The following is a 19,153-nucleotide window of genomic DNA, read 5'->3' on the forward strand; positions in this document are numbered from 1 at the left end:
TTTGCAGCATGGTTGAGATGGGCTGTTGATAATGAGTCTCTTCCCTCATTTCCTGGATCAGCTGTCGGATTGCTCTGTGTTCTTCCACGGTGTTCTGCTGTGCAGGCATTTTCTTTCACAGCTGCAGAAGGAGCTGCAGCTGCTTCCCCAGTTGTAGTCTTAGGCCTGCCTGTTTTCGAGTGTCCTGAGTGTTGAGACTTGGTTGTTTGCTTCCCCTTAGCCGTTCTCGCACGCTCAAAAAAGGATTTTAAACAGTTGTTTTACCATTTAACAATTTTTTCCAAAAAATAAGGTGGAGGGTGAAAAAAAATTACTACCTTGGGTTGGGGTGCAAGGCTGATCTATTCAGATTGCTGCCATCTTGAATCCCCCCGGGTTTCTTTTTGAGTTAGACAAAAGAAACATGAGTGTGTAGAGTCAGGTCTAACACAGATCCAGGCTTTTAGTTTTACTTTCAGTTGAAGTTCGGGTTTTTGGATGTTGAAGCTGATCGACACCGCTTTCTCTGCTACAGCAAAACACTTGAGTTCTCTCTCTGCTGTGAGATAATTTCGTACTTAAATCATATACATCATTTAGTATTTCGATAGAGTTAAAATTATACAATTCTTTTCTCATTTATGTTTTAACTTTTTTAAGAATGAAGTGTGTTTTGCTTAAAGTCTAATAGTGGACCAATTGAATCACATCTGGAACACAGACCCTTACAATCTCCTTTAAATAAAAGTTACGGTCTAGGCTATCTCCTTGATATATTTTGAGGGGATTTGGTTTGGTCCATAACATTTATGAATTACGATGTGATGTCAATTGTTCAGCAATATGTTATCCTTCATTAATTTATTGTTACATTTAACCTGTAGGAGGTTGCTGAATGATTTCCAATTGGTGTTTCATAAGAGATAATTGCTTACTGTGTGATTTCCATACATGGTTTCATTTTACTGCACATGTACTAGCCTGTACTAACACATTTGTACTGAAATGGAAACACAGTCATGTATATACTTGTGGTTATTAATGGTTTTGTTATGATGCAAGTGCTTCAGGAGTTATCAGTAAAATGCAGAAACATTTATTGAGTGTAAGAAACAATTTACAAAGTACATTTAGAATTGTTTAGCCTGATGCATATTGAAAAGCTGGATGCTGTAGAAGAAACAAAGCTAAATCCTGCATACATATTTTTTCATTATAATTAATAGAGAACCTTAAATGTTGAGAGAAAGTTACAGCCATTTTCTTCACCTTTGAAGAATACCCTGCGCCCTAAACGCAAAACAGGCACGCTGATTGAGGCAGTCTCCTTACTGAATACTGTTCTGCAGCTATGTAATCTCTGAGCAAGACGGCATGCAGTGTCATTTTATCCCTGTCTATATGTGGAACATATTTATTCCATTCTGAATGCTACCCAATAATCTACCTTATTGGTGTTCAAACTTCATTACACTGAATAGTCAAACAGGATGGAGCAGAAGTCTCCCAAAGTTTATATTTAGTGCAGCCTAATTTGTTATATTAGTTTGAGCACCATTGAGTCTGCTTACGAACATTTGTTTAAATAGAGCAGAGTGAGATAATGTAATACGTTTGCATTAACTCAGTTTGGTGAAATAGCTTCTGGGTGCAGCAACGATACCACCTCAGCATCATTCCTACCTGCTTGTATTAAAAGTAATTCCACTGAAGCTTGAAAGAAACAACAAATTAGCAGGGTTATATTGTGCTAAGCCACTTGAGTAAAAGGGTGAGGTGAACTGATTAGTGAGCAGATACAAATAAAATATGATCGCTGGGAATAACTTCTATTTCATAGCAAAATTATTTTTTACTTAGAAACAAATTTCCTTTTCTAATCTCTATTCAAACTCTGAACCTGTGTGTTTTTCTTTTTAAATTTACTTAATTTCCTTGCTGACATAGACGTATTTTATTTATGCTGGTTATAGTTAGCTTCTGGTAATTTGTCCAAATCACAGATATAGTTGATCAGTGGTATTATCCAAAGGTGTGTGTGATAGCATCACTGAGCAGGATGATTATTTCTGGCGATGCATAGTAGTGTCCCTTCCTGTGAGCCAGGAGGCCTAGGTTCAAGTCCCACCTGCTCCTGGATTGTGTAATAACATCTCTGAGCAGGTAGATTTAAAACAAAAACAAGCTTTATTCCTTCATTTGATAAAATCTTCCCCCTCTTGCTGTACCCCTCTCTTTCACCTTTGGTGTTATTGCATTGCCCTTTATGGGTTTGACATTGTAAATTAATCAGTTGAACATTTGTGATTTAGTAGTGGTAGTTCAGTAGATGAAAAGTTCCACAGGTGATATGTTGGGTTGTGTGTGATAATACTTATGGATAAAATGAGAAATAAAAAAGCTCAATTTCCTGAGGAGGCAATGGCCTAGTGATATTATTGCTAGAAAATTAATCCAAAGACTCGGATACTGTTCTGGGGACCTAGGTTTGAATCCTGCTGTTCACCAAAAAGGTATATTTTAGGGCTGCTGTGGCACAGTGGTACTAGGTGTGAGCCAGGCGGCCCAGGTTCAAGTCCCACCTGTTCCAGAGATGTGTAATAATATCTCTGAACAGATGGATTTAGCAAAAACAAGCTTCATTTCCTACTCCAACTCCAATCCACTCCATGTATACTTTCTAAAGCTAAAACAGGCTCTTTGTAGCCATGGTATTGTGTTTGATCCTGAGATAAGCTTCCAATCTGCTCCACTACCAAGACCACCATTTTCCACATATTTCTCACATTGCTTTATTCTGCCCTATGTCTTTTAGTACTTTCCAATTACAATGCCTTCTTCACTTTTTAAAAATCATTCTTTGTAACTAAATGTCACTGGCAAGGCCACAGTCCATTGCCCATGCTTGTAAACCTGCCTTCTTGAACTGCAATAGTCCTTGTGACGTAGGTACATCTTCAGTGGTTTGTAGGAAGGTAGTTCCAGGATTTTGGCTCAGTTATTTTGAAGAAATGGCAATATAATTGCAAGTGAGCATAGTGTGATTCTTAAGGAACTTGCAGCAGTGTTTTTCCCATGCACTTTCTGCCCTTCTCATTTGGGGTGGCACAGTTTAGAAGTTTGGAAGGTCCTGCCTTGGAGAGTTTTTACAATGCATCTTGCAGCTGTCACATGCATCAGACGTAGAGGCAATGAATGTTTGAGGTACTATTTTGGATAGTTTTGTCCTGAGCGATGCTGAACATCTATTTTGTGTTGGTGAGGTAGCATTCATCCAGTCAAGGGCTGAGTATTCCACCACACTCCTGATTTTTATCTTGTACAGAGGAGAGTCCTAAGTGAGCTACTTGCCTCAGAAATCCTACCCTCTGATTGGCTCTTGTAGCTACAATATTTATGTTGCTGATCCAGTACAGTTTCTTGTCAATGGTAACTCCCTAGATGATGATTGTGGGGTAGTCAGTGATCGTAATGCTATTCAATGTCAGGGAGGGATGGCTAAATTCTCCCTCTTTTGTGGTGAGCTCGTGGTGTTGCGAGTGATATACTTACTGGATAGAGGATTCAGTAACTAACAGGAGACAGAGAAGTTTGATTAATGAATCATTTTCAGGTTGGCAGATTATAACTAGTGGAGTGCCACATTGATCAGGGTGTGAGTCTCAACCATTTATGGTCCATGTTGGATTGGATGAAGGGTTTGACTGTATTGCAGTCAAATGTGCGATTAATACAAAAATAGATAGTAAAATGAGCTGTGAGGAATATACAAAAAGTTTACAAAGTGAACTCCTGTGGAAGAGCAGGGAGTTAAAACAGCAAGGTTGGCAGCTGAAATGGCTGATGTTTATGAGTTGGTCCATTAAACACAGTTTGCCTTACGGAATCAATTTCAATCCATGAGGAATGGAAGTTGGGGAAAAGAGAAATCCTTATGTGGAAAAGGAAAAGTAGATCTCTCGGTGAAGCTCATAAGGATAACTTGCCACAGGGTGAAAAGGAAACTCTTGAAAGGGACAAAGAAGGTAAAAAGCTGTGGTGTTTTCATTGCAAAAAAGTAGGCCACATGAAATCACAGTGTTGGTGCTAGGAAAAAAACAGATATAGGAAAACAGCATTAGCCTGGGAGTTTTGTTCGAATGTTAACAGAAAGCAGAGAGGAAGCTAGAAAGCTGAATCAGAGTGTACAAGCTGATCGGACATTGGTTAAGGAGGAAGTGCCAGATTTGCTTCGAAAATATACCTACAAAAGTGAAGTTTATTCAGGTAGGCCAGGAGTAGTAGGTAAAGCGGTTATAATATTAAGGGACACAGTGTCCTCTCAGTCTGTGATGTTGAAAGATATGTACTCCTGAAGGTCTATTGCCAGAAAAGGTACTGGTAATGGGAATTCATAGTGAGACAAAAAGCACTCAGTTAATGTGAAGTGAGGGCTAGAGTGTCCAGAAAAGTGTGGAGATTTTGTGTTGGAGTACTGGACAAACTCTCAGCTCCAGGAACACAATTTGTCCTTGCAAATGATATAGCTGATTCACTATTAGGTGTGCCATCTTGAAAGGCCAGTGGAGATGCAGGATTTGTACCTGGAATCTTCCCCGATTGTCTAGTAATGAGGTCACAGAGTCACCAGTTGAAATCAGAGATCAGACGATACAGATAGAGAAGCTGAAGTGGTATTAGCAGCGACTTTGTTCAGTCAGTTAGTTGAGACAATTCAGGAGCAAATAAATAATCATGCAAATATTTTTAGTTTTACAGAACTCATTGAGTTACAACAGAAAGATGAAAATTTAAAGCGGTTCTATATAGGCATATACAGAGAAGGGAATCTGAATGTATCCCTGAGTGTTATTACCTGAAAAATGATGTCTTAATGACGAAATGGAGACTATCAGATATTCAAACAGATGAGAAATGGGCAGAAATTCATCAAAACGTGTTGCCAGTGGGGTATAAAAGGGAGGTGTTGCGAGTGGTGCATGAGCTATCACTTGGAGGTCATTTGGGGGTGAGGAAAGCACAGGCTAAAATACATTTTCACTGGCCTGTGGACTGCACTAGAATGTAATTGAATTTTGTCTGACTTGTCAGACATGTCAGGTAATTGGAAAACCACAAGTGGTAATAAAGCCTGCACTTTTTAATGCCTATTCCAGCATTTGAGGAACCTTTTACAAGAGTCTTATTTGATTGTGTAGGTCCCCTACCTCAAACAAAAAGTGATAATCAGTACTTGTTAATAATGGATGTATTGAATAGATTTCCAGAGGCTGTTTCATTGGGCAATATCACAGCTAAAAGGATTGTAGAGGAATTACTCAAATTATTTTACTAGGTACGGACTACCAGTAGAGATACAGTCAGATCAAGGGTCAAACTTCATATCCAAACTGTTCAAAGAAGCCGTCTTTGGATATTGATGGTTCATTTTGTTTTAAGGGGGAGGCGTCAGAATGCTGGTATTTTTATAAGGTTACTATGCCCTTGAGTTTTTTTTCAGAGAGGGGGTAATTGACCAGGCTCCAACTAGGCTGGGTTTGAAAGATTTATTCAAAAGATATAATCAAAGGGAAGTGGCCAGCTAGCTATGTAACTAGCCTTCAATTAGATTAGAATTTTTGATTCAGTTCAGCAGCAGTGTGTGTGAAGACAGGCTTCTGGGGCAAGTCCAGCTGGGTTATCTCTCTAAATTCAAGCCTGTAAACTCTGGTTTGTTTCATTTTTACTCTTTGTGCTAAGGGATGTGTTTTTTGGGACTCTTGCAAGCATGTTCAGAACAGCATCATTTGTTTGAGATAGTCTGTTGGATTTTTGGATAGGATAAGTTATCTGGTGTTCTGTTTTCTGTTCTTTGTGTTTCATTCCATTATCTTGTAAATAAATCCTGTTTGTTTAAAGCTTGGCAGCTGAACCAGCTAATTCACTCCGGAAATAACCACTATACACTTACCTAAAACAAATAGCAAAGTTATGGTCTGGGCTACGTGCTTAAAAATGAGGGGTCAGGCCTGGTCCACAACACATCCACCTAGGAAAGTGGGGAGTATTCAATTAGACTTCTGACTTGTGCCTGTGGATGGTGACAGGCTTTAGTGAGGCATGAGATGAGTTATGAGCTGCAAGTTTTCAGGCCTCCTAATCTGCTCTGGTATCTAATGTATTTATATGACTAGTTCAGTTCAGTTTCTGGTCTTTGGTAATGCCCAGGATTTCATTGTGTGAGATTTGGTGATGATGATACCATTGAATGTCAAAGAGCAATAGTTAGATTTTCTCTTGTTGGAAATGGTGATGCCTCGAATTTGCATGGAATGAATGTTACTTGGGTTAACTGACCTCCAGCCATTACAGCCATCTTCTTTTGTGCTAGGTATGATTCCAACCAGTGGAGAGATTTCCTCTGATTCCTACTGACTCCAGTTTTACTCGAGCTCCTTGATGTAATGTGGTCAAATGCAGCCATATTGGAGTGTGTATGTGTAATGGAAAAGGAATCATTGGGAATGTAGCTGTTTGAGGCCCCTTGGGGAAGAGTAAACTCAACATAATAAAATTATTCAGTACAATCAAGAGTGACGTAGTTGATTGTCTGACTAGGGTCCTGAATCTAAATAAAGAAAACTACATATGTATGGATGTATGGGGCATGAACTGGCTCTGATAAATTGGGGAATGTAACTTCGAGATAATAGTAAAGGTTAGATATTGGAAATGTTTAAAGGGTATGTGGAGGAACTTCAACAATTGTTCATTCGTATTTGGTGCTGGAGTAAAATGGGAAAAGTGCCTGACCATGGCTAGCAAGGAAAGTTAAGGTTCATTTGAGATCCAAGGTAAGGGCATATAAATTGGTCAAAAAAACATCAGATCTGACAATTGGGAGCAGTTTAGATTTCGATAAAGGAGGACAAAAGAGGTTGATTAAGAGGGCAAAATAGAGTATGAGAATGGACATGGGGGGAATATAGAAACTGATTGTAAAAGCTTCGACAGGCATGTGAGGAGGAAAAGATTAGTGAATACAAATGTAGTCCCTAACAGTCATAAATGGGCAAGTTATAATGGGGAATAAAGAAATGACAGACCAATTAAGTACATTTTTTTTGGCTGTCTTCACAAAGGAGGACATAAATAATGGCCCATAAATGTTGCAGAACACAGGATCTAGTGAGAGAGAAGAACTGAAAGAAATCACTAAGTAGAGAAATGATGTTGTGGTGGTTGGCCGTATTAAAATCCCTATGACTCGATAATGTACATCCCAGAGTATTTAAGGATGTGACCATAGGAAACTGGTTGCTTTGGTGATCAACTTTCAGGATTCTATAGATTCTGGAATAGTTCCTGTGTTTTGGAAGGTAGCTAATGCACACCCTACCATTTGAAAAAGGAGATAGAGAGAAAATTGAGAATTGTCGCGTTAGGTTGACATTGGTGGTAAAGAAAATGCTAGAGTCCGTTATAAAAATTTATAAAAGAGCTGTTGGAAAACAGTGTGAAGATTGTTAGAATTAATATGGATTTATGAAAAGGGAATCATGCTTGATAAGAATCCCTACAGGATCATAGAATCCCTACAGTCAGGAAACAGGCTGTTCAGCCCAACAAATCCACACCGACCCTCCAAAGAGTATTCCAAGCAAACACATTCCTCATTGCTCTATAGTTAGTCCTGACTAATTCACCTAATCTGCACATCTTTGGACTGTGGGAGCACCCGAAGGAAACCCACACAGACAAAGGGAGAACGTACAAACTCCACACAGACAGTTGCCCGAGGCTGGAATCGAACCTAGGTCCCTGGTTCTGTGAGGCAGCAGTGCTAACTACTGAGCCACTGTGCCACCCAAATCTAATGACCTTTTCTGAGATCGCAACTAGATGCATTGATGAAAGGGGACCAGTGGATGTGATTTACATGGAATTTAAAAAAGCTTTTGATAAGGTCCCACCTTGGCGATTAGCATGTAAAAGTAAAATGTAGGATTGGAGGTGGTGTACTGACCTGGATAGAGAATTGGCTGGCTGACAAGAAACAAAGAGTAGAGATAAATGGATATTTTTCTGAGTAGTAACTAGTGGTGTACTACAGGGATTAGTGCTTTAACATTATCTATTAATGTAGGTGAGGGAACTAAATGTAATATTTACAAGGTTGGAGACGACACAAAGCTTGGTGGGAGGGTGAACTGTGAGGAGGGTGCAGTAATGCTTCAGTGTGAATTGGAATGTTGAGTGACTGGGCAAATGCATGAAAGAGGAAGTATAAAATGGATAAATGTGAGGTTATCGACTTGGGTAGCAATAACAGGAAGGCAGATTATTATCTGAATGGCAATAGGTTGGGAGGGGGGGGAAGGTGCAACAAGATCTGGGTGTCATTGTACACGCTTCACCTGAAAGTAAGCATGCAGGTCCAGCGAGCGGTGAAGTTAGCACATAGTATGTTCACCTTCATAGAGAAAGGATTCGCATTCAGGGACAGGGATTATAGATTAGAGTGGTGCTGGAAAAACACAGCAGTTCAGTCAGCATCCGAGGAGCAGGAAAATTGACGTTTTGGGAAAAAGCCCTTCATCTTGCCCGAAACGTCGATTTTCCTGCTCCTCGGATGCTGCCTGAACTGCTGTGCTTTTCCAGCACCACTCTAATCTAGAATCTGGTTTCCAGCATCTGCAGTCATTGTTTTTACCTTCAGGGGCAGGGTTGGCTTGCTACAATTGTGCAGGGCTCTGATGAGACCATACCTGGGGTCTTGTGAGCAGTTTTACCCTCCTTTTCTCAGGAAGGGTGTTCTGACCATGGAGAGAGTGCAACAAAGATTTACCAGACTGATTCCTGGAATGGCAGGACTAACATATGAAGAAGAGACTGGATTAGTCAGGACAATATCCACTGGAGTTTAGAAGAATGATGGGAAATCTCATCAAAACATCGACAATTCTAACAGGACTAGACAAGGGAAATGCAAGAATGATATTCCCGATGACAGGGAATTCAGAACTAAGGGTCACACTCTTAATGATATGGGATAAGCCATTTGGGATTGAGACAAGGAGAAATTTCTTTCCCCAGAGAGTGGTGAACCTGTGAATTTCTCTGCCACAGAAAGCGGTTGAAGCTGAAACATTGACGTTTTCGAGAAGGAATTAGATATAGTTGTTGGGCGAAAGCAATCAAAGGGCATGGGGAGGAAGCAGGAACGTGGTATTGAGCTGGATAATAAGCCATGATCATATTGAATGGCAAGCAAGCTCAAAGAGTCAAATGGCCTACTCTTTCTATATTCTAAGCTTCTTTGTTTTTACCGAGGCTGTAAAGAGGTCATGAGCTGAATAGCCTTGATGGAACCAGAACTGAGCAGTATTACTGAGCAAATGCTGCTTGATAACGCAATTGATGGCGCCTGCCATCACTTTACTGATCGACAGTAGAATGATGTTGTGGTCATTGGCTAGTTTATATTTGTCCTTTTTTTTGTATACAGGACATACCTGAATAATTTTCCACATGGCTGGGTAGATGACAATGTTGTAACTGTTCTGGATCAGCTTGGCTGATTTGGGAGTTGCAGTTAATGGAGCACAGGTACAAATGCCAGAATGTTGTCAGAGCCCATAGCCCTTGCAGTATCTCGTGCCTCCAGTATTTTCTTGATATAACATACAGTGAATTAAATTGGCTAAAGATTGGCATCTGTGAAGCTGGGATGTCTGGAGGAGGCTGAGATGAATCATTCACTTTTGGCTGAGGCATTATAAATGCCTCTGCCTTAACTTTTGCACTGATGTGATGGGATCCCCCATTTATGGAGATGGGATGTTTGTGGAGCCTCATCCTCCAGTGAGTTGTTTAATTATCCTCCACTAATTGTGATTGGATGTGGCAAGTCTGCAGGACTTAGATCTGATCCTTTTGTTGTGAAATTGTAGAATCATTGCTGTTCATGCGACTGGCATGCAACTAATCCTGTTTTTCAACTTCACCAGATGAAGACTATATTTTAGGTATGTCTGGTGTTGCGCTGCTTCTGGTACATCCTCCTGCACTCTTCATTGAACAGGGTTATACCCTGGTTTTGATAGCAGTGGTAAAGTTGAGCAAATGTCTGGCCATGAGGATGCAGATTGTGTTGGGGTAGAACTCAGCTGCTGCTGATGGCACACAACACAGCATGGATGCCCAGTCTTAAGTTTTAAGATCGGTTTAAATTTGGTCCAATTTAGCATGGTGTAAGTGCCTCACACTACGATGTAGGGTATTATCAATGTGAAACTGTAACCTCATTTCCACAGGTACTAAAAGTGTCATGGATAGGTGTGTTTGCAATAGATTGGTGAGGATGATGTGAAGGATGATTTTCTGTTGTGTTTGTTCTGTCACCGTCTGCCATGGACCCATCTAGCAACTGTGTCCTTTAGGACCCTACCATTTTGGTCAGTAGTTGTGCCGCCGAGCTGCTTTTTGTGTTGGACATTGAATTTCCCCACCCGGAGTACATTCTGTGCCCCTGGCACCCTTAGTACTTCCTCCAATTACTGTTCAACATGGAGGGATATTGAGTTAATGAGCTGAGGGGGACCATTACATGGTGATTCACAGGAGGTTTCTTTGCCCATGTTTGACTTGTTGCCATGAGACTTGATTTGGGTCCAGAGACAATGTTGAGGACTCCAAGAGCAACTTCCTTCAGACTCTATATCATTGTGCACCACCTTTACTGTGTCTGTTCTGCCAATGGGACAGGACATACCCAGGGATAGTGATAATGTTGTTGAAGACATTATGTAATGTATGCAAAAGATTTGGCCTTTCCTTGAATGTTGCCAAATAAAAATTTTTATTGATCCAGACCTGGTCAATCAAATGTTTCAACTCCCATATATATTGCAGCTGAGATTCTGAAATATGTTGAGCACTTCCCGTGCCTTGGCAGTCACCTCTCTCAAATGTCCTAGGGTTGGGTTGATTGTTTGCAACTATCGCAACTATCTTACGATATGCTAAGTATGACTCTAGCCAACCAACGCCCAGTCCTTCACATTTTGGAAATTTGAGCTCATTCAAAAGTCTGCTGTCCATGTTCTAAATCTTAACCCTTGTGCTCATTGACCTTCATTGCCAGACTCAGCTTTAACATTCCATGTTTGATTCCAACGTCTCCATAGCCTTATCCTCTTTTTCTGCAAACTCTTCTAGTTCTAGAATGTCTTGAGATTACTGCAAGTTACTATTTCATTGCACATATCTAATTTTAATTGCTTCATTCGCAGCTGTCTTTAGTGGCCAACGCCCTAAGCTCTTAACCTGTTTGCGTCCCTTTTGTCCTGTAAGAAACACCTTTTAACCCTACCTACAGTTCCTGTATTACAACTCTGCATACCGTTTTTAAAATGCATATAACTGATTATGTAGTGCTTTGAGACATCTTGAAGTTTCCCTGAAGATTGTTTTTTTTTGTTTCTCAACTTGAATCAGATGGAATGGAGGCAGAGCAGGAAAGTAAATGTTGCTAGTGGATTACATGCCAAGGTGCTGTCTCTGCTGGTAACTCTAATGAGCTGGGGGTAAACAGGGAAGTGAAATCTTCCACCTCATTAATTAGACTTTATCAGGAACGCCAGCCCAGTTGACAGTGAACTGTGAATTAATATAATTCATTTAGCCCCCTTTTAGTTCTTCCAGTCTTTTGTTTGCTTCAGAATCTTTCAGTCGTCACCTATTTAATGATGCTTTAAAGTTTTCAAGAGGTAATCAAATTCTAAATGGTTTCCTTTGTGGATGTAGTCGCGATAACACCTCAAACTGACTGTATTTCCTGACTGAATTGAATCAACAAGAATCAGTCATGTGACTTCTGGTAGCCATTTTTAAATGTCATATGTTTTTCAAAATGTCAAATTAGCTTTCTTTACAATGTTCTTAGAATGTAGCTCACCTCCATTTCTGCTCATGGAAGCCACTAATTGGATGGTAGACCTGTCTCTGGGGTCACCCGTGAAAATCATGCTTCATGGTACACTGATAACAGTAGTAGGTTTGTGATCCGGAATATAACACTTGCTATTCTCGCCTCGTCAAGTAAAATCTAATCTGAAATCTATCTTTTGCATTTCTTTCTGCCTCTTTCGTCAAGCTCTTGGTTATCTTTCCAAATATCCTAATCCTATGTAAGACCTACAGGTCATTCTGCTATAATGTGCATTTTGTTGTATCTCCATTGATGCATTGGGAGCACCGTTTCAAAAGCATGAACTTTCAAAAATGTGTGTTCGCTGTAATGCAATTACATCACCAACACTTTAAGCATTGTTTCTAAAGTGCAATTTTTCTGTAATACATGATTGCACAAGAATGCAACCATCATGTTAAAGAAGAACTGACTGTATACATAATATTCCTATGTTGTTTGGTATCCTATTTTGTTTAGTAACACTTCTTCTGTAATACCTTTGAACATATTACTACATTGAAAAACTTCTTGTCGGTGCTGTTTTAGTTAAAGAATTGTTCCAGCCAACCTTGAACAAGTCGAAATACTAGCCTCTAATTTACAATAGCCAGTTGTTTTGTTCTTGTATGGTTATATTTGGAATCCAGAAGGTGCCAGGACATAAGTTGTGTTAAATTTAAATGTGTCTAATGAAAATGATCTTCACAAAGAGTAGTATCTGTTGTTAATAATGTAGATTTTTTTATTTGGATCATAAGACGTTAAGAAATGGAAATAGGAAGAGGCCTTGTGACCCCCCTCGCGCCTGCTTCATCATTCAATAGGAGTATGACTGATTCAACATTTCTCTCGCTCAATTTCCTGCCTTTTCTCTACAACCCTTGATTCCCCTACTGATCAAAAATCGGTGTGTGTCTGTCATAAATATACACAAACACTCTGCTCCCACAGCTCCCTGTGGTAAGGACTTTCAATGATACTCCACCCTCTGAGAGAAGCACTTCCTTCTCTTCTCAGTCTTCAATTGGTTCTCCTTTATCCTGGATTCCTGATGAAGGGCTTTTGCCTGAAATGTTGATTTTCCTGCTCCTTGGATGCTGCCTGAACTGCTGTGCTTTTCCAGCACCACTCTAATTCAGAATCTGGTTTCCAGCATCTGCAGTCATTGTTTTTACCTCTCCTTTATCCTCAGACTATGGTCCTCAATTCTCCCATGAGAGAACTATCCTCTCAGCATTTCTAACAAGTTTATTTTCACCCTGCCAAAAAGGCAGTACGTGAATATTGCAAACCTGTTTTTTAAAAATCTTTAATTTTTGTAGTAATATGGCCATATTGAACACTGTAAACTACTGAGGCATTATTCTTTCTTTCTGCATATTAAAAGATATAAAGTTTGAGTGACAGCTATACAATACAGTTACTGTGGGGATAGAATTGCTTTGAATGGTGACCTTTATTATCACTTCATTTTACTTTTGTATATTTTCTCCATTGGCTTTGAATGTTGTTACCCATTTAATTCTTCCTTTTTGTTTCCTCTGTCAGTTGTTGCGAGAGCTGAAGCATCCCAATGTGATTGCTTTGCAAAAGGTGTTCCTTTCACACAGTGACAGAAAGGTCTGGCTCCTGTTTGATTATGCAGAACATGATTTATGGGTAAGGACCTGGTCAATAGAATATTAAACACATAAATTCCTTGTTTGATATTGCATGCAACCAAAGTACAACCTGCCATGCCTTTCAAATCTATCCTCCATTATAAGCCAACAAAACCATTATTTTGCTGTTAAGTAGTGAAGATTTCACAATAGCAAGTACTTATTTAGTTATTCTATATTTCTCTGCCCTATCCACAATAAGTTCACTTGTATGTAAGCAGTGCATACATTAGCAGTTTAGAAAAAAAAGTTGTTAATTCTGACCTTTTGCTTTTGAAAATCAAAATTTTCAAAAGACAAAGTTTCCTCCAAAAAAGGCCAGCGAACAAAATGGGCAGATGAGCTTCATGAGTCAGGATGGTGGCACTTATTGAGCAGCTTGTTGGAATCATAGAGTCATAGAGATGTACAGAACGGAAACAGACCCTTCAGTCCAACTCGTCCATGCCAACCAGATATTCTAAACTGATGTAACCCCATTTGCCATCACTTGGTCCATATCCCTCTAGATCTTGCCTATTCATTTTCCCATCCAGATGCCTATTAATGTAATTGTATCAGCCTCCACCATTTCCTCCAGCAGCTCATTCTATACATGCACCACTCTCTATGTGAAAAAGTCATCCCTGAGATCTCTTTTAAATTTTTCCCCTCTCACCATTAACCTACACCTTTTACTTCTGGACTCCCCTACCCCATGGAAAAGATCTTGTCTATTTACCCTAGCCATGCCCCTAATGATTTCATTAACCTCTATAAGGTCACCCCATAGCCTCCTTTCCAGGGAATACAGCCCTGGCCTATTCTGACTCTCCTTTTTGCTCCAATCCTGGCAACATCCTTGTAATTCTTTTCTGAACCCTTTCAAGTTTCACACGTGTAATACTTACCTCAGAGAGTGGTTTTCGCAGAGGTAATTTATTATTTTCCAGTGTGATAAATATTCTAAGTAGGGAAAGATTCAGAATATGGTGAATGTGGTGGAATTAATTGTAGTGCTGGCATAGACAGTGAGAAAAATCACCACTGCCAGTTCAGCTAACAACGGAATTGAGGTGCACAGGGATAGGTGTGTTCTAGTGCACGAGTTAACCTGTTATTAACAGAATGTTAATAAAAGTTATGGTATATAATTGGTGGGCGGCACGGTGGCAGAGTGGTTAGCACTGCTGCCTCACAGCGCCAGAGACCCGGGTTCAATTCCCGACTCAGGCGACTGACTGTGTGGAGTTTGCACGTTCTCCCCGTGTCTGCGTGGGTTTCCTCCGGGTGCTCCGGATTCCTCCCACAGTCCAAAGATGTGCAGGTCAGGTGAATTGGCCATGCTAAATTGCCTGTAGTGTTAGGTAAAGGGGTAAATGTAGGGGAATGGGTTGGTTGCGCTTCGGCGGGTCGGTGTGTACTTGTTGGACCGAAGGGCCTGTTTCCACACTGTAAGTAATCTAATCTAATAATTGAGAAGGCTAATGGGATGCTATCCTTTATTAAAACAGGAACTTTATGTAAAGGCAAGGGTGTTATATTTTAGTTATACAGGGCACATTTGAAACTCCCTTCTGAAATGCGTTTGAGTCTGCCTGGAGCATAGACTGGTGGTGTAGGAAGATAACTCATTACCACCATTTTAGAGAGGGCAAATGAGGATGGGCAGCGAATACTGGCCCAGTCTGTGATACCCACATCCCTTGAATGAATAAACCTCTATGGATCTATAAAATCAGTGAGCAACAACATTGTGTTACTCTGCCCAAACGCCTCTTAGTACAGAAGATATGAACAGGTTGTTACAGAAAAGACAATTTTTTGGGGGCTTTTACAATTAAAAAAGAGGTTCTTTCCTGAGATGTTGGCATTGTCAGTAAGGCCACTATTTGTTTCCCAGAGCTAATTGCCTTTGAGGGCCAATATGCACCACACTAGACCAGGTAAGGACAGCAGACCTCCTTGAATAAAGGACATGGGTTTATAGGACAAGTGATGATGGTTTCTTGATCAGTATTTCTGAGACAAGCTTTCATCCCAGATTTTTTGGGAATCAATTAATTGAATTTAAATTCTATCAATTTCCATGCTGTGATTTGAACCTTAACCCGAGAGCATTAAGCTGGGCCTCTGGATTACTGGTCCAGTGACAGTCCTACATTATTGTGTCCCCCGATATTGACTGTGTTGGAAGAGACAAAAATTGGAGTATGAGGGAATGATGCCATGGAGATGAACCCAATTTATAGATATGCGTTCAATTGCATGTTCTCAACCTTCCATGACTTATCCATCCATACTTGATCTTTCCAATTAAATTATAATAATGACAGGTCTCTGAAATTTCTTTTCTAAAGTCAGACTCATAGTTTTTGTGACATCAGTTTTGTGTTCTTTTATTCATTTAGCTTATGACTCTGGGAAGTGATCAGGAATCCCATGGCATATCTGATATAATTCAACACTATAAAATGTGTTCCTTCAACTCCAGGAATGTTATTACATTTCAGTTACTTGTTTGGTCTTGCTTATGGAAAATGCCTAACTAGGTGAACACAGAGACATGGGAACAAGTTCAAATTGTCACCTGAAATATTGGTTTAGAAATCTTAAATTGAGTACTATATTCCCAATTTTAGATTAATATGCTAAGGTTCTTTTGCAGTGAATAACAATAAGGCATAAATACATGAAATTGTGCAATGAAGTGGCATAAAATGTAATTGCTGTGTAATGAATACCTGTTGCCATTCCTGTAATAGACCTGGAACTTTTCCTGGAGGTTCATAAATCAACATCTGTCCAGTCTGCTTTTGTATATACCAATGAACGTATCAGATGCCTCTGTTATACCTTTGTTAACCCATAATGAGAAAATAATTTCAATAAGTGTAAAACAAAATTTCAGGAGCAGTAAATTTCGTTGTAGTGGTGTTATCAATGGAGGGTATTGATAATGTAAAATCTGTTGTGCACTTCAAGATTAGTAATTTTTCTGATTTGTTTTGCTGTTTTACAGCATATTATCAAGTTCCATCGTGCCTCAAAAGCAAATAAAAAGCCAGTACAGCTTCCAAGGGGAATGGTCAAATCATTACTTTATCAAATACTTGATGGAATTCATTATCTCCATGCAAACTGGGTTCTTCATAGGGACTTGGTAAGTATAATACACTGAAAGATAATGAAGAAAAAACACTTGAGTGCTTCTGCAGAAAGTATTACTGAGACCAAGGCCCAGTTATGGCTGACTTTGACCTCCTGATTGATTGTGGATGCATTGCCAAAAATTTCCACTCTTATTATCTGTTAACTGGGACCTCCAGTAAGTTCTGTGTGACCACAACAGACTGTCCATGCTTTGTAAATCATTAAATCTGAGCAATATTCGGAATGCATTGTATTTGTATTGTTGAATATGGTGATGAAGTTACATGCGATTGAAAAAAATGAAGTCCATTTGTGCATAATTTTATCAAGGTCTACAGAGGCCTGAAATGTGGAGTCAGACAAGATGCTCTGTTATTATGTTGACAAAAATAACATGGAAAAAAATGGTAGCTTGTTGTTACGAAACGTTGACCTTGGATTTGCCTGTTGCAAAACAGAAATACAAGGTGGCTGGTCAAAAGTGTAAATTATCATTACTGATTTGTACTGAGCCATCTACCTGGCAACATCATGAAACAAAAGCTATAGCCACAACATGGAATATCTTTATTGATGTAGCCTTGATGGTTGCCATCCGATTCAGATAGGCCTTCTTTTAAGATTAAATGTTTTGCAGTTTAAACTTGCATATATAAGAGTGCCTAATTTTAAATAGTGTATACATTCCTGGAAATAATTTTTTAAAGCAAAATTACTTATATTGAAACAGGTTTATTCACTTAAGTGTATGCATATCAGGGAATGGGTATTTATCCAAGGATTTAGACCCATTCCTCAAAATGCATTTCATTTATAAGCCACAAATAGACAAAAAAACCCACAAAACACACAGTTCACAAAAACAATTTACATTCTCTATAAAGGAGATAGGAAGGTGTAACAGGGAGAGCAAAGTTAGAAGGTTTCTTCTGACTCAAGCATTCTTTACAGCAAAAGTTAAGTGGATTATTAAATGTGAGAGAAGCTCGAGGCCACTAGATGGATAATGTGAGATTGAGGAATGGGAGATTGGGAGATTGGGGAGACTTGGGATCACAGAACATCCCCAGCACAGATGATCCATGTGACATATTCAAATTCAGCCCGAATGTGGCTGCCTCCTGACACATCACTCATTTGCTCCTCTGGGCAAGTGTCAGAGGTTCCACTTTACTTCCTATCTCGAGCTAACTTAGCTCTCGACTAAAGAGACATGTGTTCACGTAAGGATATAAGTAAAGGAGCAGACATAGGCCATTCAGGCCTGTAGACTCACTGCAGTAAGATCATGGCTGATCTTCTCCCTCAGTCTCCTGCAATATCCCTTGATGCTTTAAAATGTAGAAATTTGACAATCCCAATCTTGAACGTACTAAACTACTGAGCCTCCATACCCCTTTAAGGGTAGGACTGAAAATTCCAAAGATTCACCAGCATCTTAGTGAAGGAATTCCTCCGCATATCAGTTCCTTATTCTGTGATGAGGTCCTTATTAGTTCTAGACCCCTCTGGCCAGAGGAACCATCCTTCATGCACCTACCCTGTTGCTTCCTGTAAGAATTTTGATTGTTTTAATGAGATTATTCTTCATTTATTGCCAAATTCCAGAGAATTTCGGGCCCTAAAAACATCACATCTGTGTGGATTCTCTGCAACAGCAGCTCAGCTTGTTCTGCTGCTCTGCCCGCTCTCTGTCGACCTGCAGTTTGTTTTTCCCTTCAGCTGCTTATCTATTGGTCTGTGCAGGACAATGAAAAATAATGGAGAATGCTGCTGCACCCCACTTCCAATATCTGTGCTCCACAAGCTGACCGGGGGCCTGAGAAACAAATCGCGATCACAGAATGATGTCCTGTGCCTAACACTTGAAAGCAGGCAGCAACCTTTCTGAACGTTCCAGAGGTGTGGATCCAGAGGCCTACCTTGCAGTGTTATTGGCGGCAGAGTACATTGCAAACTACAAGGTGAAGTAATAATAATGAGTGATGAACTTGGACCATCTGAAAAGAAACCAAAGATGAGCAACATCCACATAGAATGGGAAAACTAATTTGTGACCACAGCTGTAAGAGATAAGAGTGTTTGCCTTCTGTATCACAATGATAAGTTTAAAAAGTAGTATTAGAATTGACACTATACAACAATGCACAGTAAGTTCAAGGATATTTTCCGTTGAATAGCAGGTTTTGGGGGAAAAAAATTGATGAACTGACGGCCATTTTGAAAGTCATCTTTTTCTAAATCAGCAGCAAAGATTAGACCTGCACTGAAGCATGACTTTGCAATCTTCTGGCAAAACGTAATAAATCATTCAGAGATGGTGAAATAATTAAAGAAGCAAGGACTTTGGAATCTTGTCTGCAGATTTCTTTGAGCAACTGCACATTGGCAAATTGGGTCCACAATGGGCTGAATGACAAGGAAGCAG

The 19,153-nt window shown here is 39.7% G+C and overlaps 1 protein-coding gene across 2 annotated transcripts in view; it reads left to right on the plus strand.

Moving 5' to 3' along the window:
• The window catches only part of cdk19 (cyclin dependent kinase 19), a 168,411-nt gene that overhangs the window by 31,155 nt on the left and 118,103 nt on the right, over positions 1-19,153 (plus strand). For both annotated transcript variants that reach the window (XM_072551892.1, XM_072551901.1), the window contains exons 3-4: positions 13,481-13,591; positions 16,595-16,735. In XM_072551892.1, coding sequence (XP_072407993.1) covers positions 13,481-13,591; positions 16,595-16,735 — 252 coding nt within the window. The remainder of the gene's footprint in view (positions 1-13,480; positions 13,592-16,594; positions 16,736-19,153) is intronic.

The sequence above is a fragment of the Chiloscyllium punctatum genome, chromosome 3, assembly GCF_047496795.1.
Source record: "Chiloscyllium punctatum isolate Juve2018m chromosome 3, sChiPun1.3, whole genome shotgun sequence".
NCBI lineage: Eukaryota > Metazoa > Chordata > Chondrichthyes > Orectolobiformes > Hemiscylliidae > Chiloscyllium > Chiloscyllium punctatum.